Genomic DNA, 19,887 nt, shown 5'->3' with positions numbered 1-19,887 from the left:
TATAAAAACATCAACCAAACGATAAAAGAAGTTGTCAGGGAGCAGCAGGCTGGAGCTCAGGTCCCCCTGCGTGTCCCTTCCCCGGCGTGTGACGTTGGGCACAGTCCTGAGGAGCTCCCACTCCAAGTGCTCTGCCCTGGCGAGCTCCCGGGGGGGGGCTTTGGGGGGAGGCCACCTCCAATGACTTCCAATAATTTGTATTAAACATTAATAAACATCCATCAACATTCCACATGTGGAATATCTAAAGGAAAAGCAAGAACCTGGCGGGGCTCTACTGGGAGAAGATGCCCTTGAAGCGGATCTTGTCCTCGGCCTCCTTCTCCCTCAGCCTCGCTTCCAGGCTCCTCAGCTCCCTGGAGACCACGGGGCGCAGCGAGGGGTCGAGGCTCAGCACCTTGGCAAAGTCAGCCTGGGCCTCAGCCACGTTCCAGACAGCTGCGTGGGCCTTCCCCCTCTTGAAGTAGGCTTTGACGTTGTCTGCGGGGAGAAGGAGGGGGTTGGTAGCCACACGCAGGGCTGAGCTGGCCCGGCTGGGCTGCGGGGCTCCTTACCCTCGTACTTGTTGAGGATGGAGGAGCAGTGGTCCAGCACCTCGTAGTACTCCTCACACTGCAGCTTGCACTGGCAGTAATTCAACAGCAAGGGGGTGATCTTCTGGTCCAGGTCAATCCAGTCCGGAGAGCCGGGCTGCTCCTGTGGGATGAGATGGAGAGGGGAGGATGAGGGGGAGGTTCCCCCCCAGCCAGGAGGAGCCAGCGTGGGGTCTGGGAGCTCCACCTTCATCTGCAGGTTCTTGAGACAGGCGATGGCATCGTAGTACTTGGCAGCTGCCTCCTGCACCTTGCCCTGCTTGTACAGCTTGTTGCCCTCCTGGTGGATCAGAGGGACAGCCTGCAGCTTCTCCTCATCCGTCATGGCCCATGGGTCCTGCTGGTAGGAACCGGGAGCCTCCACCTGCCGGGACCCCGGCGTGAGGGCAGAGCCCCCCCCAGCACCCTCCTTGCTCAGGACCGGGGTGCTGGTGGCCAGGGGACCCTTCCCCACCCCAGCGTGTGGCCTCACCTTAAGGACTTCGATGTCGAAGATGAGGGGCTGGGGGTTCTTCTGGAGGTCGTCCAGGTCGGGGTAGCCCAGGGAGTAGTGCTCGTGGAGCTGGGCCATGCTGCAGCAGTGCCGCTGCCCCTCCAGGGGGTCCTTCCCCGCAGCGATGTTCCGCAGGCTCTTGGCCACCAGCGGGTACAGCACCACGTGCTGTGAGGGGGACAAGGGGGTGGCAATGGGACAGGGATGGGGACATGGATGGGGACAGGGACAAGGATGGGGACAGGACAGGGAGGGGGACATGGATGAGGTCAGGGACAGGACAGGGACAGCACAGGGATGGGGACAGGGGCAGGACAGGGATGGGAACAGGGATGGAGTCAGGGATGGGACAGGGATGGGGACAGGACCGGGACAGAACAGGGACAGGACCAGGACAGGACCGGGACAGCCCCGGCTTCGCGCCCCGGGGAGAGGCGAGGACACTGAGCCACGTGGGAGGTGCTGCAGGCCACGCCCCCGGGTCAAGCCACGTCCAATCAGTAACAAGGACCATGCACACCACGCCCCCAACAAAGCCACGCCCCAAATCAAACCACGCCCCCCCACCAATCAGTACCAATGACCATACCCGCCCCCGGCCCAAGCCACGCCCCCTTTACGCCCCCCTATATAAACCCCGCCTCCCCGTGTCCCACCTTGGTGTCGCAGCGGAACCGCGCCCGTTCCCCGGGCCTCATGGTCCTCAGCACCGCTTCCCACACCGGCAACTTGAATTTCTTGCCCGCGATCAGCTCCATGGGCTTCCCCCGCTCCCGGCTGTCGTCCAGCGGTGTCTCCTCATCCCCGCAGCGCAGCGTCCGGTAGTGGAAAGTGGTCTGAGGGGGAGCAGCAGGCCGCGTCACCATGGCGACGGAGGAGCGGGAGAAGGGGGGGGGGGGGGAAGGCTGCGCATGCGCGCCTCGCCCGTTATTTTCCTCATACCCCCCTCACCCCGGCGCGGTGCCGGTGCGGTTCTGACCTTGGTGCCGTCGCGGAAGTCGGGCAGCGGCCCGGTGCCCTCCCGCACCACCTCCTTGTACACGTCGTCCGCCCGCAGCTGTTCGACCTGCTCCGCCATCGTCCCCGCCGCCCGCCTCCTCCGCTTCGGCTCTTTCCGGAAAGACTCGGCCCCGCGGCACCGCCCCCTGCCGGCGGGGAGGTATCGGCTCCCGGGGGGCAGAAGGTGGGGCCAAGCCCGGGGGTCGCGGGTTCGATTCCCGCCGTGCCCGCAGCCCCTGCGTGTCCCCACGGGGGGATTCCGGGGTAAAAACCGCCCGTGAGGAGCGGCCACAGGACAAGGGGGGCTCTGCCCGTAAGGTGAGGTGACCTGCTCCCCACCCAGGACCGTGGGACAGTGACAGAACATCTCCCCCATCACTTGGGGGTGGGGGGGCCAGGGGAGAATTATTTCAATTCTTTCACTGTGAAATTCGCTTTTCCATTAAAACCCGAAAGGGAAGAGTTTGGGGCCTTGCTCCCAGGGCTGGCATCTTCCTCCTGGGTACATCAGCCATCCCTTGGGGATGTGGGGAGCACAACCCCATCCCCTGGGCATGGTGGGCACAGGGCTGGGAGGATGGAGCAGAGCACAGGAGGGTTCCAGGGATGGGTCCCGGGGGTTTATTTGGCACCAGGAAACACCCAGGACCCTTCCCCACATACACATGTGTGGCGACAGGAGGAGTGGGAAGGCCCCCGACCCCCAGGAGATGCAGGCAGTGGTAAAAAGTAAGAGCTATGAGTTTCAACAGGATTAAAAATGGGGCTGGAGAAGGCTCTGGTTGGGGCAAAGAGCTCTCCTAAGGGATGGGACCTCTGGGAATGGGGGGAAGCCCTTTCCTGCCCCTTGGTCCTGGCCGGATCCCCCGCTGGAATGGCAGCCTGGCCATGGCTCCTGCCTGGGGCACCTCCTGCTCCAGGAGGTTCCTGATCTTCAGCTCAGGCTTGAGGTCCCTCAGGGCTTCCAACTCCTCCAGTGCTTCCTCAGCCAACCCAGCTGTGCTCAGGCTTGGGGAAAAAAACACCCCCAAAACAAAAAGAAAAAACAAAATAGTTAAAAAATGGAAAAGATCAGTTCAAACCCACCCCGGGTGGTGGTGGCACGTCCTGCAGGTCCCCACCCGTGGTGTGGAGGTGTCAACAGCCTCACCCCAGGGTTTGCAGGAGGCAGGAGGGGTGCTGGAGGTGGTGGCAGAGCTGCAGGACCCCCTGGGTCCCCAGGTCATTGTCACTGAGGTCCAGGCAGGTGAGCTGAGGGCTGTCCAGCAGCAGAGCACCCAGGGCTGGGCAGGAGGCACCCGTCAGCCGGCAGCTCCCCAGCCTGGGGGGCACAAAAAGGGGGTTCGAGTGGGTGGCTGGGTGAGGGGGTCCCAAGAGGGGACAGTGAGGGACCCCAGGACCCCTTACCTGAGGGTGTGGAGGTGGCAGGGCTGGCCCTGCAGCCCCTGGCACAGCACTTGGGCCCCGGGGTCACGCAGCCCCTCGCTGTAGGACAAGTCCAGCTCCTCCAGGCAGGGGCTGGTGGCCAAGAGGGCTACCAAGTCCTCACAGCCAGCACTGGTCAGGCCAGAGTACCACAGCCTGCCAGGGGAGAGACCACCCCAGGGTCACCCCAATGCCCTGATGGACCCCATTTGACGGGGGTCCCACCCTGGTGATGTGGCCGTGGAGCTCCTGGGACAGGGGGATGGGGCCACCACCCCACAGCGACTTTTTTTGGGGGGGTGTCCCCAGACATCTGGCTGGGGGTCCTGAGGAGGTGTCTGGGGGTGCTGGGAGGGGTACTGGGGTACCAGGGGTGCAGGGGGGTATCAGGGGAGTCTTAGGGGTGCTGAGGAAATCTTGGGGGGTGCTGGGGGGATCTCAGGGGGTTTGGGAGGTATGGGGAGATCTCGGGGGGTGCTGGGGGGATCTCAGGGGGTTCTGGGATGTACAGGGAGATCTCGGGGGGTGCTGGGGGGATCTCGGGGGGTGCTGGGGGGATCTCAGAGGGTGCTGGGAAGATCCCTGTGGGTTCTGGGGGGATACTGGGGGGCAGGGGTGGTACTGGGATACCAGGGATGTTGGGGGTACTGGGGAATGTCTGGGGATACTGAGGGGATGTCTGGGGGTGCTGGGTGCTACTGGGAGGTGTCTGAGGGGTTACTGGGGGTGCTTGGGGGGGGTCCCTGTGTCACTCACCGCAGGACCCTCAGGTGGCAGCGGGGCTGCTGCAGCCCCTGGCAGAGCAGGCTCAGGGCAGTGTCCCCCAGGGTGGTGTCCCCCAGCTCCAGCTGGGTCAGCCCGGGGTGCTGGGCCAGCAGCTTCACCAGCTCCACACAGCAGCTCTGGGACAGGCGGCACCACCAGAACCTGCCAGAACCCCAGAGACCCAACCTGCTCCTCACACCTGCACCCCAAAAACCTGCCCAGGTTTTGGGGAGGAGGACACCACACCCATCCCACAGCCAATCAGCATGGAGGGACCACACCCATCCCAGAGCCAACGAGCATGGAAGGACCACACCCATCTCACAGCCAATCAGCATGGAGGGACCACACCCATCCCACAGCCAATCAGCATGGAGGGACCACACCCATCCCACAGCCAATCAGCATGGAAGGACCACACCCATCCCACAGCCAATCAGCATGGAGGGACCACACCCATCCCACAGCCAATCAGCATGGAGTGACCACACCCACCCGCTGGCTGGTAAGAGCTCAGCCCCAGCTCCATGGCCCCAGTGTGGTTCTGGTGCTGGTTCTGGTTCTGTTCCTTACCGGAGGGTCCGGAGGTCCCTGCCCGCGTGTGCCAGGGCCCGGCAGAGCAGGTGGATGGGGGATCCTGGCTCTTCCTGCCCTTGGGAATTTCCTCTGGAGCTGCAGGAAGAGAGCCCAGGGGCTGGGGGGGTCTCCCTGCTCAGGGGGTCTCTCGTGGCACCTCCAGGGCTTTGGAGATGGGAAGGATCAGGGGTGTTATCCTGAGTTCTGCTGCTCTCAAGGGAAGCTCTGGATGGACTGAACATTCCATCTTCCCATGAGGTGTGAGGAGGGGGAGGTGAAGCCAAACCCAGCTCCAGGCCCAGAGGGAACAGCTTGGGATGGGGCAGCTGAGCCCAAATGTTCCTTCTCCATCCATCCCACCCCGGGGAGGAGCCCCCTTGATCTTCATTCTGCCTCAATTCTCCCCAAAATCCTTTGCTGGGGAGTTCAGCCCCAAGGAAAGGAGAAGTTGGTGTTTGGGTGACCCTTTCAAACCCTTCCTTTGGGATGGAGAAGGAGAAATCTTTGGGATTTGGGGGGACCAGAGCAGGGCCATACTCACCAGGGCTGGAAGGAGCATCCCCGGAGGCTGAGGGAGCCCAGCCCAGCCCAGTGCTGGATGCAGAAGGAAAGAGCCATTTGGTCACACAAAGTCACCTTGATGTCCTGCAGCTCTACAGCCCTGAACCCCCCCAGCGTGCTCTGCACCAAGCTTTCCTCCTTCATCTCAAACAAAAAGTGGAAAGTGTCCAAGTCTCTGACTTTCAGCTCTCGGCCAGGGTGGGAGAGACCTCGGAGCCTCCCCTGGAGCCACCTCAGCAGCTCCTCTCTGGCTCCTGGTGCAATCCTGCACCCCAGCCTGTCCATGTCCTCCATGGATCTCTGGCTCAGCAGACCGAAGAGGAACCTCCTCAGGAGGCTCAGCTCCTCCCTGGACTGGCTGTAGCTCTCCAGCACCACTCTGAGATCCTTCAGGAGAGCTCCCGAGCCACCCTCTGCTCCCTCCTCATCCTCCAGGACGTAAAACAGCGCCCCAAAAAACTCCTGGAGGTGCAGGTGGGCGAAGCTGTAGAGGTTCCCCTGCTCCACCCCTTTCTTTGGGATCTTCTCGTTGAGGAAGAGGGGCAGGAGCTCTGGCTGCTCCAAGCCACGGGCTTTGATTTCCTCCTCCTCAAAGAGCACCTTGTGCTTCCAGATGCCCTCGGCAGCCAAGGAGCAGAGGTTGTGCAGGAACGGCCGGAGGTGCTGCGGGCTGTGTCTGCCCCTGCTCCTCAGTACCCAGGACAGGTAGAACACCCCCAGCCCCGTGGGGCCTCTGGAGCTCTCAGCCAGGGTTTTCTTCTTCTCCAGCCCCTGTCCCAGGAGGGTGCAGAGGGCCCAGCAGAGGACGGGGATGACACACAAGCCGTGGAGGCTCTCGCTGCTGCTGACGAACCCGAAGGCCGCGGTGGCTTTGGCGTCGTCCTCGAAATACCTGTGGAAATATTCCTCCCTCCTGGCCCCCGAAAAGCCCAGGATTTCCAGGAAATCCTCCCCCTCCAGGCACCTCCCCAGGCTCTGCAGAGCTGCTGGCCTGGTGGTGACGAGCAGGGAGGACTTGGGGAGAAGGATTTTCCGCAGCAAACTCCTCAGGGTGGTTTCCAGCGGCCTCGGCTCCCGGGGGTCGGAGCTCAAACCCTCCTCAGGCCCCAGCAGAGGGAACCCCAGGGCCTCGAAGCCATCAAGGATGAAGAGGATTTTCTCCTGCTCCCCCAGGATCTGCCCGAGGGGCACTTCCCTCCCAGGGCAGCACTGGGACATCAGGTCCAGGAGGCTGGCCTGCTGGCTGGTGGCCATGGCTGTGCAGTCCCAGCAGAAGATGTAATCAAAAGGTGTGTGCTGGGCTCCTTCTGCCCACTCCACCATCACCTTCCTCACTGTCATCGTCTTCCCCATCCCCGGGGCCCCTACCAGCACCAGCACCCTCGGGGTGTCCCCGTCCCCTTGGGGCTCCAGCAGGCTCTGGGGTGTCAGGGTGAGGGTGGTCGGGCCACGGGTGGTGCCCATGGCTTCATCCTCACTTCCAGGTTTGTTCCCAGGCTTCCTGGAGATGGTGAGGGGGGTGTAGTGGGAGAGGTTCTCCCCGGGACAGCAGCAGAAGGTTTGGGCCACGTGTTCCCGGAGTCTCTGCTTGTACCCTGTGTGGGAGAGAAGCAGAAATGGTCCCCAGCCCCCCAGGAGCTCCAACCAACCCCCCACCACCCCAACAGGACACTGGTGCAGCCCTCAGGCCTCTCCTAAGGACACTCTGAGGGCCTTTGGTCCCCTGAGGGCTCCTTCTCCACTCCTAGGTTGCCACCACCCTGAACCACCAAGCCCTGTGCTCCCCTCCCTGCAATCCCCATTCACCAGGGGACCAGCCATGGTGGCTTGGGGTCACCTGCAGCCTCCCCACCCCTCTGCCCATGGCCCTGGGGCCACAGGACACCACCCCGGGGTTCCTGGGGATGCCCCCAGCTCCAAACATGAGCTCTCCATGTCCTGCCTCCAAATATGAGGTCTCCAGAGGTGTCCTTCATCCCAGGAGAGGATCTGCCCTGCTGCCTGCCAGGCAGTGCCAGGACCTCAGGGATCTTCTCCAGGAGAAGGCAGTGGGGGGGGACAGCAAGAGGAGAGGTCACTACAGCCCCCAAACTAACAGGGACACAGTGGGGGGACATCTCCATCTTTCTCTGGACCTGAAACCTGCTCTCACCAACCTCTCTCTGTCTGCAGGATCACCCAAAGGATGGAAAGGGACAAAGAAAAGGAAAATGGCTGCTGGGTTCCCACCTTTCACCTTCTCATCCTGGAGCTCCTCGGCGAGGTCCCTCAGGGTCATCCCTTCAAGCATCCCAATCCCTGTGTCCATGGTGGCCTCTTCACTGCCCATCAGCTCAGGTTGTTTTTTTCCCCTCCTCCTGCACATCAAGCCCTGACAGCTCAGCCTGGAGCTCCTGGAGCTGCCAACACCCGGGGCAGAAACCCCTCACCCCCCACCCAGAGAGGATTTGGAGCTGGGCACCCCAGTTTGTCCCATAAACCCCAGTTTCTTCCTGTGCTGGAAGGGTTGGGGACAGTCCCCCCAGGGGGCTGGGATCCTGTCCCTGCTCTACACGAGGTGTGGGGATGGTTTCACTTTCAGGTGGAAGCCTCTCTCTGTCAGAGCCTTCCTCCTCCTCCTCCTCCCCCTCGGGTGCTTGGGCTGAGAGGGGAGGGCTTCTCCCCTTCCTTGCAGGGCTGAGAGGGAGGTTATTGGGTTTACAGCTGCTTCCCCCTCCTTTTTTTTATTTTTTTTAATAGTTTTTAATAATGCATCAGTAAAAATATTTTAAGGACTGAATATGGGGATTTCTGAACAGCTCCACAAAGGGTGAGGAGCATCCTCAGGGAGGGGCTGGGCAGGGGAAGTAACTGCTTGGGGACCATTCCCTGCCTGTGCCTGGCACCAGGCCTTAAAAAAGGCAGCAGGGACATCACCCAGGGGACATCAGCCTCTGGGGACATCCAGGGGACATCAGCCACCACCTCCTGAAGCCACCCAGCAAGAGAACCTTGCTCATCCCTGCTCCCAAAGCAGCCCCTGGCAGCACAGCCTCTCCTGGGGTGTGTGTGTGTGTGTGGGGGACAGTCCCTGTCTGTCCTGTGCATCCCCAAACTTAGCCAGAAATGTTCATTCCAGGGGGATTGAAGCATCTGGAGTGGTTTCCAGCTCTCTGGCAGGGCTGAGCTGCCCCTGGGTGAGCTCTGGTTTGGAAATCATTGATTGTTCCCTGGGGTCCCTGTGCCCTCCCCTCCTGCACTGTCTCTGGGGGGGCTCTGAAAGGAAACATCCTGCCAAGTGCTGAGCTGTTTTCTGACGGATTGCTGGCTCCAAACTCCTGAAGATGGCTGCGTGGAGGAGGATGGGTGTTTGGGGATATCCTGAGCTGGGTTTGCTCAGGCAGGAAGGGGTTAAAGAGCTCCAGACACCCCCAGGACCTGGCTGCTGGTACCAAACCACCCCAGGGGCAGCAACTGAGCTTCCTCCCCACACATGGGGGGGTTGTCACCCTCGGGAATCCTTTATCCAGGTGGGGGGAGCCCCAGAATCCTTTTTTTTTTCCTTTTTTTAACCCCTTGGCTGCACCAAGCACCCCCATTTATCAGCACCCCCATTTATCAGCACCCCCATTTATCAGAACCCCCATTTACCAGCACCCCCATTTATCGGCACCCCCTTTTATCAGCCCCCCCTTCCCTCCCTGTCTCACCCTCCCCTTTCTGGCTCTGTTCACCCTGGGGGGGGGGGAGCAGCGAGGGGGCTGCAGGGTTTGGAGATCCCGGGGTGCAGGATGGGGGTGTGGATGCAGCCTCACCACCTTTCCAACCCCCACTTTGCCATTTTATCTCCGTTCCATCCCTTCCCCCCCCCTCCCAAGTCCCAGCCCTTCCCTCCGGATCCCAGCGCTGACCACCCCCCACCCCAATCCCCCCCCCCCAGCGCCCTCCCCTCTTTTCCATCTTCATGCGGTCTGCCGAGGTGCATTGTGGGAAACTCCCAAGTTCTTTTTCCCCACCCCCCCTTCTCCCTCCCTCCCTCGCTGCTCTCTGCGCAAGAACCATCTCCCAAGGTAAGAGCCGCTGCGGCCCTGGGCACCCCGGGGAGGGGCAGCAGAGGGGTTGGGGGGCCCCAGCGCTGGCTTTAGGGCCACGGGATGGATGTCCCCCCCCGGACTGGGGTGACAAAGCGAAAAGGAGAGGCTGTCCCCTCCCTCCCTGCTCAAGGTGAGTGTCCCCATCCCTGCACCCACCTGGGCTGGGGGCTGCCGGCTGGCGAAAATGCCTCATTTTAACCCCAAATCCTGGGGATGCTCCTTTCCCCACCCCAGCTCCTCTGCCCTGCTCCCTGAAGGTCAGACAGCGGAAAAGGATTTCCGCAGGCTCCTGGGGACCTTCCTCCTCCTCCTCCTCCTCTTCCTCCACTTACCTCCCATGCGGGGAGCCAGCCCCAGCCCAGCTGGGTTGCCCGGTGGCTACCGGGCTTCAAGGAGAGGCAGGCGGCAGGCTGGGGATGGGATCCAGGGCTTTGGTTTGCTCGGTTGTTTGGGTTTTTTTTTGCTTTCGGATGTCCCCAGAGAAGGGTTCCGGAGGCTGGAGAGGGAGAAGCCGGGCGGCCATGTGCCGGAAACGGGGCTGCTGGGAGGCAGGGGGGGAAGCGCTGCCCCGGCCAACCTGCGGCAGGGGAGCCCGGGCAGCCCCTGGAGTGCTGTGGGACTCCTTTCCAGCTGTGTTCCTTTCCAGATGTGTTCCTTTCCAGCTGTGTTCCATTCCAGCTGTGTTCCTTTCCCCATCTGGTGCTCTCTGGGGGGGTTTCCCCTCTGTGTTTCCCCTCTGTGCCCCCCCGGGCAGGAGGTGAGGGCGGAGCAGCAGCCCTGGGGTCCCTTTTCCCAAAGGGATGTTCCTGGGTACCAAGAGGATTTCAGCCCCCGCCTCCTGCCGGGAAGGGGCTCGCAGAGGGAAATCTGCCCCTTTCCCCCCCCTCCACCCAAAGGTGCAAACAGGAGAGAGGTGACTGAGCTGCTGGTGTTTGGTTTAAGCAAAGGGGAAAAGATGGGGACAAACGAGCTGGAGGGAGGAGGATGCCAGCCCAGGGCTCCTCTTTCATCCTTCCAGGGATGAAATACATGGGGAAGGGAGGGAATATTTTGGGTTTTCACCCTGCTGTCCCTGCCCCTCCGCCCACCCCCGCGTGTCCGTGTCCCTGCAGGGACCTGTTGAGCTGCTCAGCTCCCGGTTCCCACCCTGAGGCTTCTGATGGGGCTGAGGAGGGGAAGGAAAAAGGATTTAAATTCTGGAGCTGGGGTCAGCCTGGCAAAACTTGGGCAGTGGAGCAAGAGGAGGAATGTTCCCTGGGTGGGGCTGGGCAGGGTGGGGGCAGGAGAGGGAGGATGGAGCCTGCTGGATCCAGCTCAGAACCGACCTCCAAAGTCTGACCTTCACAGCTTTGACCTTCAGCAGTTCCCAGCTCTCCTTTCTCAGCCTCCCTGCCCAACACCAGCCTCCATCCTAGTGAAACCATGGCAGGATAGGGGGAAGAAACCCCCCCCGGTTCCTTTCAATGTGAATTTCCCCCCCCCTGCATCCCCTCTCACCCCGGGTGGGCTGCGGGGAGGGATGGAGCTCTCTGAGCAAGCATCTCCCTGCTGAGAGAGCTCTGAGCAGCTTTCCCCAGCCCAGCCCCTTCCCGGGGGGCTGCAGAGTGCTCTGGTTTTGCTGCACAAGGGGGGGGATCCAGGGGGCTCAGCCCCGGGAGCCTCCCGGGAAGGTCACTGCCTGCAGTGGGTTCTTACGTTTCAGCTGCAGAGCAACAGTTTGCAGGCTGACGCCAGCAGATCCGGGGCTGCTCCAGGACCTGGCTCTGCACATGCAGAATTCTCCCTGGAATCTATTTTTAATTTTTTAATTTTTTTTTTTCTGGCCAAAAAAGGCAAGGGGGGTGATACCCCCCCCCAGAAAAACACCCTGGTGCATTGGTCAGGCGGGGATGGGTTTGGAGATGGTGAATTTGTTGGTGAATTTGTTGGTGATTCCTGCAGAGGTTGGGGCTGGTTTAGTCCAGGTGATGCAGCTTTGCCTGGTGTGACTTCTCCTGGTGACAACCCCCGGGGCTGTGCCGGGTGTAGCTCAGTGGACACCACTCAGAGCACGTGGTGGGCACCCCTGGGGAGGTGCAGACAAAATTCACCCATTTCCTAAGGCTGCTTTGGTAACCCTTCCCTGATCTGTGGTTTTCTGGGACAGCTCTGAGCGGGGAGGGGTTGGTGATGGTTTCACATCCATGCTGGGAGGTGCAGAACTTGGGTGACCATGCCAGGTGAAGATGAGTGGAGGAGGGAAGGAGGGGGCTGGCTTGGTTTGTTGGGGGATTTTTGGCAGCAGCCTCTGGATTTTGAAGAGAGCTGAGGGCAGGAAGGAGGATTGAGCCACAAGTGCTTTCCAGCCCTTGTTGCTGCAGGGAAATGGCCGGGTTTGTGCTGGGGAGGGGACCTGATGGGGTTTTCTTGCAGCTGGTGCAGCAGGAATCCTGCAGCAGGAGCTCATGGGGGTCTGCTGGGGGGCAGGGGGGGGACAGCAGCTCATGCTGCAGGCAGGGTCAGCTTCATTCCTTTCCCCTGGTTCTTGTTGCTTTATTTCTTGAGTAGAGAACAGAACAAACCCCTGGGGGATGTTTCTGCTGTGTGGGTGATGCTGCTGGGTGCAGGCTGAGGGCCTGAGCCATGGAGGTCAGAGCTGGGGTTTGGGTTTCCAACTGAACAAAACCCCTGAGGTTTTGGGATGGTTTGGGGCTGCTTTGGGGCTGGTTTGGGGCTGGTTTGTGTCTCTGCCTCCATCTCTCCACATGAAATGTCTGCTGGGCCCATCCCATCCCAGGGAGGTCCTTGGGGCCCTCGGATGTGGCTCTCAGGTGTCAGCTCCTGCTGGGGTCAGGGTGTAGGAAAAAGGCTGTTCAGCCCTATTTTGGGGTCAGGCTGGTGGGAAGTGTATGGGGCCTGAGTGTGGGGCTCCAAAGTGCTGTGTCACCCCCCTGGGGAGCGTGGTGGGGCTGTGCCAGGGCAGTTTCTGGAGAGGCCCCCGGTACCGGTGCTGCCAGCGGGGACTTTGCCCCATCTGGGTGCAGCTGCTGGCCCAGGGGGACCCCCAGGACCCCCACCCCCCAATCCTTCCCATTGCAGCTGTAAGGCAGAGCCACCTTTCCCGGGCTCCAGGAGCCCCATCCTGCTCCCCCAGCTTGGCTCTGAGCACCCACACATCAGCACCCGGGCTGGGAGGGAGGGAGGTGACAGCTCTGGGTGGCCCCAGGAGCCATGCAGGGGGGGGTTCTGTGGGGCTGCCCCTCCCGGGGAGCTGTCTGGGTGACAATTGCAGATTTTGGTGGCTGGCAGCAGCAGGAGGAAGGTGCTGGGTCCGGGTGCAGCCGCAGCAGTGACGCAGCCGTGGGGAGGAGGATTTGCTGGCACAGCTCCTGGTGACAGCCACCTGAGGCTGCTGCTGGCTGCTCCAACCCTCCCAGCATCTGATGCTCTCCACGGCGAGATTCAAAGGGTTTGCTGGAGAGGGAAACGTTTGATCCGGGGCCAGCAGAGGCAGGAGGGGGGTGGGGAGGCAGCAGATTGGGAAGAGGGTTCATAAATAGCTCAGCAGAGTCAAGTGGGTCAACTGGGACTTGGTGCTGGTGGCTCAGAGGCTTTGGGGGGGGGTTGGCAGCCACAGCTCTGCCCTGGTGTCCTGTGGCTGTTTTAAAGCAGTGATTCCTGCCCTGGGCCTGGCTTGGGGTGGGATTTCTCACTCTGTCCAGGGGTGGAGGGGCCAAGATCAACGGGGAGGTGGCTCAGCTCCTCCTTTGCTTGTCCCCATGGGAAAAGGGGAGCTGAAGCCCTGGGAAACAAAACCATGGAATTGCTTCAGCTGGAAAAGACCTCTGAGGCCATCAGGTCCAGCCCAGCACTGCCCTCAGCACCACATCTCCACAGCTTTGCATCCCTCCAGGAATGATGGGGACTCCATCAGTCAGGGAGGTGAATGAGATCCTGGGGGTTCCCAGAGGAAACAGGGGGATGGTCAAACACCTGGGGCTGGGGCTGGGCAGGACTTGAGGAGTTCAGCTTGGAACCTGCAGGAGGGACTGGGGAAATGGGGGAGAGCACCTCAGGAGAAATGGAGCAGTGAGGGCAGGGCCTGAGCAGATGCTGAGATGAAGCAGAGCCAGAAAACCAACTTGACTGATGGTTCTCCTTGGCTTTCCAGAAGTGGTGGGATGCCCTGGTGATGGGCACAACCTCCCTGATGGGCAAGATGCCCTCCAAGGACAGTGGAGGTGCCACCCTTGGGCTGGGGAGGTTCTTAGGGTGACTCCCTGGGGGAAGGAGGGTGGGTCAGGCGTGGGCAGTTGTGATTTCTGAGGTTGTTGTCAACTGGAGGCCACTTGGAGCTCGTGGCTGGGCTTTGGCAAATCCAAAGTCAGGTCCCCAACCACGCTGGGGGGGTGAATTCTTTCTTGCTGGCAGCCTGGCCCTGAGGACCCCCTGGAGGTGGTCTGAGCCCATCCATGGGGAGCAGCTTCCCAACACCCCCAGGCCCCACATCTTACAGCAGACAAAGTCCCTGTACTTTTCCTTCCAACTTGAACCAGGGAGGGGGAAGATGATGGGGCTGGGGCTGCAGAGGGAAGAGGAGCTGCTGGTGCTGTGCTAGGGGAAAGCCAGCACTGACTCAGCTGCTCCCTTTGGCCTGGGATTGATGCAGCTTTCATCTGTGCATGCAGGAGGCAGAGGAAGGATTTGTTGGTTTGCTGGGGGAGGGATGAGGCAGAAAAGGTGCCCAGCAGGAGCCAAGGGAAGCTGTCCCTGTGCTGGCCCCGTGGCTTTGGTGTGGGGAGCTGCACAACCAGGAGCATCCCAGGAGATCTGGGGTTGTTTGTGAGCTGCTTCCTGCAGCAGCAGGAATTTAGAGGGCATTTCTACTCCTTTTGCTTGGCTTTTTTCTCCTTTAACACTGGCTTCATGATTTTGAAGCACAGGGAGCTCTTGGAGTGAGTCCAGAGGAGGCCACAGAGATGATCTGAGGGCTGGAGCACCTCTGCTCTGGAGCCAGGCTGGGAGAGTTGGGATTGTCCAGCCTGGAAAAGGCTCCAGGGAGACCTCTGGGCACCTTCCAGTGCCTGGAGGGGCTGCAGGGAAGCTGGGGAGGGACTTGGGATAATGGAGGGATGGGATGAGGGGGAAGGGTTTCCAGCTGCAAGAGGGGAGATGGAGAGGAGATAATGGGGAAGAAATTCTTTGGGGTGAGGGTGCTGAGCCCCAGGTTGCTCCCAGAAGCTGTGGCTGCCCCATCCCTGGGGGTGTTGAAGGTTGGATGGGGCTTGGAGCCCCCTGGGCTGTGGGAGGGATCCCTGGATTGTCCCCTTGGGACTGGAGGAGCTTTAAGGTCCCCTCCAACCCAAAGCCTTCCATGATTCCTTGCTGATTAAGTCAAGGAGCATTAATTATGGTTGCCTCATCCCTGGAAGCTTTCATAGACACCTTGGATGGGGCTTGGAGCCTCCTGGGCTTTGGGAGGGGTCCCTGACCATGGCAGGGGGGTTGGAATTGAATGATTTCCAAGGCTCTTCCAACCCATTCCATGATTTCCAGCCTGGGCATGATTTTCCAGCTGGTTATCCCTGGAAGAGCACAGTGAAACAAAGAAATAACATGGAGGGGGGGGGAAAGGGAGGGATTGAAGCCTTTTCCTTACCAAACCTTCTTCCCAAGTGCTGCTGTCTGTGTAGGAGGCAGAGAGGGGGCTGGGAGGGGGAGGAATGGGTAACCAGGCAGAGCCAGGGACTGGGGAGAGGGAAGGGAGGAATAAATAATGTGAGGAGCTACGAAGAAGAAAGCAAAGGTGGAGGAACAGGGCAGGAGAGGAGAGCTTTGGCATGATGGGTTGAGGGGGAAGGAGTGGACAAAGGGCTGGGGGGAAAACCCCTCCCAGCAGCACCTGTGCAAATGAGGAAAGCTCCTTTCTTTTCAGCTGCTGGAACATGGAGGTGCCTGAGGAAGAGCATGGGCTGGAGTCCTGGGAAAGGGGAAAGAGAGTGGAGGGGAAGGGGGGTGATGGCCAAGGTAGGGAGGTGGCTCATGAGACACAGGAGACATCCCAGGGCTATGCTGGAGGAGGATGTGCTGCTGGGAGTACCCCAGGACCAGAGGCACGAGGCAGCACAGGGGGCTCTGAGGGGCTTGCATTGCTTTTTGTCCCAGTTTTCCCATCTGCTCCATTGGAATGGCCCTGGCTCTGCCCTTCCCTCACCTCTCCTTGCTCTGCTTCCTCCTCCAGGTTCTGTATCATGTCCAGATAGGCACAGCCAGCAGGACAGCCATCTCCAGACAGCTGCTCCAAGGGGCTGAGCTCCTCCTCGGGTGGTTCCTTTGCTTTCTCCAGCAGCTGAGCCAAGGGGAAGAGTTTGGGACAGCCCTGCAGTACCTGCAGCATCCCTGGGGATGGATTCCAAAGGCAACGTCCGAAGTGGGAACAAACCCGATGCCAAGCCAGGCTCTGGAAAAGCAGAAAAGCCCAACCCTGGGCCTGCCACGAATGCAGAGAAGAAGGAGATCCCCAAAGAGCAGCCTCCTCCTGCCACCACCACCAGCACCAAGAAGACGAGCGGTGACGCTGCCCTGGTGAACAACCACAGCACCCTGAAACCCAGCCCTGCCACCACGGAGACACAAGAGGCCACCGGCCAGTCCCCTGACTCTGACCACAAGGGAAACAGCTCCGAGGAGTCACCAGGTGGCATCTTTGACAACATGAAGCCCTTGCTCATCGTCGGAGGAGTGGCGGTGGCCGCGCTGGCTGTGGTTGTGGGAGTGGCGATCCTAGCCCGGAAAAAATGAAGATGGAGATGGGGTGGGGGATGATGAGAAACCTGGCCCAGCTGTACAGCTCCTTTTGAGACAAATGCATGCAGAAAAAAAAAAAAAAAATTCTATACATATCTCTCTATATATCTCGAGCGAGCTAGGTAGGTCAGCAGTGCACAGCGACTGCAGCTCCAAGTCTGGTTGAAGACAACTGTGCCAGTGTCACCCTCTGTGGGTAACTCCATGCACTCAGTGTGTTCTTTCATGTAATATATCTTGGCTTACACCACTGTGTATAGGTTACAGCTTCTCCTGATCGGTGTAAATGACGGTGTCCCCTCCCCTCCCCTGCTGCCCCCACCTCTCCTGCAGTCCTCTGTCTCCAAGTCCAAAGTGTTCCACGTCCCATCCGGAGTCCCCGCTTTGTGTTCTGGTTTCTGTTTGGTTTGGTTGTGAAGTTGGGTTGTGGTGAGGAAGAGGTAAGGGGAGAGGGAGCCAAGTGTTCAGCCCCAGTTTGCCTCTTGCTGGGTGTTGGGTGTTTATCCAGCACCTCCAGGGCAGGAGGGACCCCGGGTGGATGCAGGCAAAAAGCAGCTCCTGGGCCCAAAGAGCAAAGTGGGATCTCTGAAAGGTGTTTTGTGTACCTGCTGCTCATCAGCCTCCTAAAAACCCAACTCCAGAGTGGCCCAGAGGAAAGAGGCTGGAGCTGAGATGCAGCCTGGGAGGTCCCACCCCATCACTGCTCTGGCTGAGCTGCCAGTGGTCCCCAAGCTGTGCCCAACGCTGAGGGAGATCCCTGGTGAAGCCTTCAGGATGCCAGGGCTCACCCAGAAGTGTTTGGGGACAGAGAGACTTTGTTTTGGATCTAGTATTTCCTGAAGTCAGGCTGGGCTTTGCAGGGTGCTGCTGCCTCAGCCCAAACTCCTCGAGGTCAGCTGGACTTTCTGTTTGTTTCTCTGGGTTTGGGATCAGGCCTCTCACCTGACTTTTATTTTATTTTTTTTTTCCCAATGAAGGCTATGGTGTCTTGGTACGTGAGAAGGCAGAAAAAGTGGAGACATGAGCTGGTTTTAGGGGCAGAGAGGCCCTGGGAGCCCATGAGAATACAACTGACCTGCTTTATCCCAGGGAAACCCTGTCCAAGGGCACGGGCAGGCTGCTTGTCCTGGGGGACTTCTTCCCATGAGAGCAGCAGGGATTTGTGGCTCCTGCAAGCTTTGGAATTGGAAACAAATTCCCAGCCCCTGGGAACAGCCTGGTTTCACTGGTGAGAACCTGGGCTCTAAAGTTCCATTGGGCTGCTCTCGGGTGCTGTGTTACTGTGAACAAGGCAAAAAAACAGACAAAAACCCAAAATCTTTCATTTTGCTTATAAATCAGGTCAGAGATTAGAGGAGGTCAGAACTGCAGAGTCTCTGGTGCTCAGCAGGCTGGGCTTTGGAGTGATGATTAGCAAGAGATTGAGGCAAAATGGAGTGAATTCAGTTAAAGAGCCTTAATAACCCATCTGTAGCTGAGCCTGGGTGTCCAGATTCAGCGGGTGCAGGCCAGAGGGAGGTGTGTGTTCCCAAGGGACTGTCTGCTTCTGGCCAGGAGGGTGGCTGTGTATAACCTGATCTGGACATTCTTCTCCTGGCTCATGTCTGTCTGATGTATGTACCCAGAGGGATTTGGGGGGCAGTGTTTGGTTCACTGTGGTCTTTGGGGTAAGGGGTTCATCCCCAGGTGAAACCCTGGTGGCTCAAAGCACTCGTTGGACGTGTGGGGATGTCTCCTGGGAGCAATTTGTCACAGCCCGGGGAATTTCTTCGGTTGGAAGCAGAGGGGCCATGGTGGGGTGTTCCTCTGAGGCCACTTTTGTCTGATGGAAGTTGGTTTGCATCTGTTCTGAGGTTGTTTTCAGAGAGGGAGACAGGAGGGCAGGGCGAAGGGGTAGGAAAGGCACTGCTGCTCAGGTTTTAGCAAAGCAAGGTGGTGACTTTGAGGTTGTGATCTGTGTTTGCAAGTGGGAGTTGTGTCTTCACCAGACACCTCTGCCCATCCTGCCTCTTCCTTCTCTCTCAGCCCTGAATATTTTTTTTTAGCAGCACGTGATGACATTGCAGATCCAGCACCTCTCTGCTCTGCCCTGGCCTGCAGATAGGTACAGGGGGAGGGAAAGGAAACTCCTGCTTCTTTTAGGTCTCCTGTTTTACATTTTAAAGTGGTTTTATTCCCTTGGCTTAACCTTTGGCAACAGAAGGGGTGGGGAAACAGTTCTCAGCCAACCTGGGCCTTATCCATTCCTGTCTCCAACCCCCTCCCCTACCCTAAGAGCACTCAGATGCAGGGCCAATAATTTCACCCAGCAATGCACTGCTGGGGATGGTGATGGGGCTGCAGCTCTGGATATGGAACCAAACACTCCCCAGGCATGGAACGGGGGATGTTCTGTTCCTGAGGGATGTTCTGCTTGCTATGATCCCTTAACATTGCTGTCTGTCCTCCAGGTTCCCTGCCTGGAACCCCCTCTGGCAGTTCTGGTTGGGGATCACTGGTGTCTGTGTCTGTGGGTTTGTCCCACTCTGCCTTGAAGAATAGCCTGCAGGTGTCTGTGCACAGATGTTTAGCTATTGCTGCAGGATGACCCTCCATTTGTTCCCCTGCATTCACACAAAGTGTCTGTGATGTCTTTTTTTTGTGCCATTCCCATCACCCCACGCAGCCCCTGAATTCCTTTTCGGGGCCTGGTTTCTCCTCAGTGATCTGCTGAGTGTGCAAGGTGCCTGTTGTGCTAGAAGCTGAAGATGACCCTTTCCCCTCCCCTGGGTAATCCTGTGGGCTTCTTGCTTTAAAACCAAGCACTTTTAGCCTCCCGTGGTCTGTGTTGTGGCACTTGTTGAAGTGTGGGTCTAGTGTTGGTTTGGGTCAGGCAGAGCAGGCGTAGATGCCGTGCAAGCTCCAGACAAACTCACTTCAGTCCTGACTTGCAAATCCCATCCCCTGAGCAAACACCTCCTGTTCTGCCTTAACGTGCCAGGCTGTGTGGTGGCTTCATTTGTGAGAGAAAAAAAACCAAACCAAAACCAAAAAAAAGAAAAATGTCCAGCGAGAACAAGGCTGAGAAGAGCAAATTCACCTCTCTCAGAACCGAAGCGAGATTTGAAACCAAATCTGTGGAAGCTGAAGGCTCCAGTGGCTGAACTCGCTGTGCTAAATAAATAGTTGTCTTTTCTTGTACTGAGCACATGCTGTTATTTGCTTGATGTTCTTTGTGTGGTGTTTGTGACATGAAAGTCCTCCCAGTGACATCTCCGTGGGGAGAACGACCCAAACGCTGTAAGTGGATCAGATTCTGTGCTTGGGATGTGAAGAGATCTAGATTGCTAGTTTACTCTTTTGATAAAGTCTCTAAATTAGAAATTTGAGCATCTGACTTTGGATGTTGTGGCTTATCACAGAAATTACAGATTCAGTTACCACCCCCCACCTCTGGTTTTTAAGCAGCTATCAGGTTCAGTCGAGTGTAAAGCTCACAACTTGGTAGGGTTTTGGTGCTTCAGGCTTTAAGGTGAAATGGATTACACTTCTGGTTCCTCTTTCTAGTGATTCAGTGTATGATGGATAAGTCCTGTTATTCCTAACAGGAGGATGCAGAGGAATCTGGAAGCCAAAG

General features: G+C 59.0%; 3 protein-coding genes across 9 annotated transcripts; 1 reads left to right on the top strand and 2 right to left on the bottom strand.

Moving 5' to 3' along the window:
• Nucleotides 1-194: 194 nt before the first annotated feature.
• Nucleotides 195-2,198, bottom strand: AIP (aryl hydrocarbon receptor interacting protein). 3 transcript variants are annotated; one of them, XM_008506016.2, is made up of 6 exons: nucleotides 2,066-2,198; nucleotides 1,743-1,922; nucleotides 1,066-1,254; nucleotides 781-957; nucleotides 555-696; nucleotides 195-480 (listed from the first exon to the last, which is right to left on the bottom strand). In XM_008506016.2, the coding sequence occupies exons 1-6, from the start codon at nucleotides 2,162-2,164 to the stop codon at nucleotides 275-277; spliced, it is 993 nt and encodes a 330-aa protein (XP_008504238.2). In that variant the 5' UTR covers nucleotides 2,165-2,198; the 3' UTR covers nucleotides 195-274. The 3 variants fall into 3 exon arrangements, with proteins under 3 accessions (XP_008504238.2, XP_030307268.1, XP_030307269.1); XM_030451408.1 differs by having other exon boundaries at nucleotides 781-873; nucleotides 2,066-2,192; XM_030451409.1 differs by having other exon boundaries at nucleotides 319-480; nucleotides 563-696; nucleotides 2,066-2,192.
• CEND1 (cell cycle exit and neuronal differentiation 1) lies at nucleotides 2,171-19,455 on the top strand. 3 transcript variants are annotated; one of them, XM_030451415.1, is made up of 2 exons: nucleotides 2,171-2,245; nucleotides 15,706-19,455. In XM_030451415.1, the coding sequence occupies exon 2, from the start codon at nucleotides 15,870-15,872 to the stop codon at nucleotides 16,263-16,265; it is 396 nt and encodes a 131-aa protein (XP_030307275.1). In that variant the 5' UTR covers nucleotides 2,171-2,245; nucleotides 15,706-15,869; the 3' UTR covers nucleotides 16,266-19,455. The 3 variants fall into 3 exon arrangements, with proteins under 3 accessions (XP_030307275.1, XP_030307274.1, XP_008504237.1); XM_030451414.1 differs by lacking the exon at nucleotides 2,171-2,245 and adding an exon at nucleotides 9,405-9,461; XM_008506015.2 differs by lacking the exon at nucleotides 2,171-2,245 and adding an exon at nucleotides 9,472-9,615.
• NLRP3 (NLR family pyrin domain containing 3) lies at nucleotides 2,481-10,037 on the bottom strand. 3 transcript variants are annotated; one of them, XM_030451404.1, is made up of 8 exons: nucleotides 9,818-10,037; nucleotides 7,642-7,769; nucleotides 5,393-7,007; nucleotides 4,849-4,947; nucleotides 4,267-4,437; nucleotides 3,493-3,666; nucleotides 3,236-3,406; nucleotides 2,481-3,093 (listed from the first exon to the last, which is right to left on the bottom strand). In XM_030451404.1, the coding sequence occupies exons 2-8, from the start codon at nucleotides 7,739-7,741 to the stop codon at nucleotides 2,886-2,888; spliced, it is 2,538 nt and encodes an 845-aa protein (XP_030307264.1). In that variant the 5' UTR covers nucleotides 7,742-7,769; nucleotides 9,818-10,037; the 3' UTR covers nucleotides 2,481-2,885. The 3 variants fall into 3 exon arrangements, with proteins under 3 accessions (XP_030307264.1, XP_030307265.1, XP_030307266.1); XM_030451406.1 differs by having other exon boundaries at nucleotides 3,043-3,093; nucleotides 3,207-3,406; XM_030451405.1 differs by lacking the exon at nucleotides 7,642-7,769.
• Nucleotides 19,456-19,887: the final 432 nt, after the last annotated feature.

This window comes from Calypte anna, chromosome 5 (assembly GCF_003957555.1).
Source record: "Calypte anna isolate BGI_N300 chromosome 5, bCalAnn1_v1.p, whole genome shotgun sequence".
Classification (NCBI taxonomy): Eukaryota; Metazoa; Chordata; class Aves; order Apodiformes; family Trochilidae; genus Calypte; species Calypte anna.
This window is presented reverse-complemented; position numbering and strand designations above follow the sequence as displayed.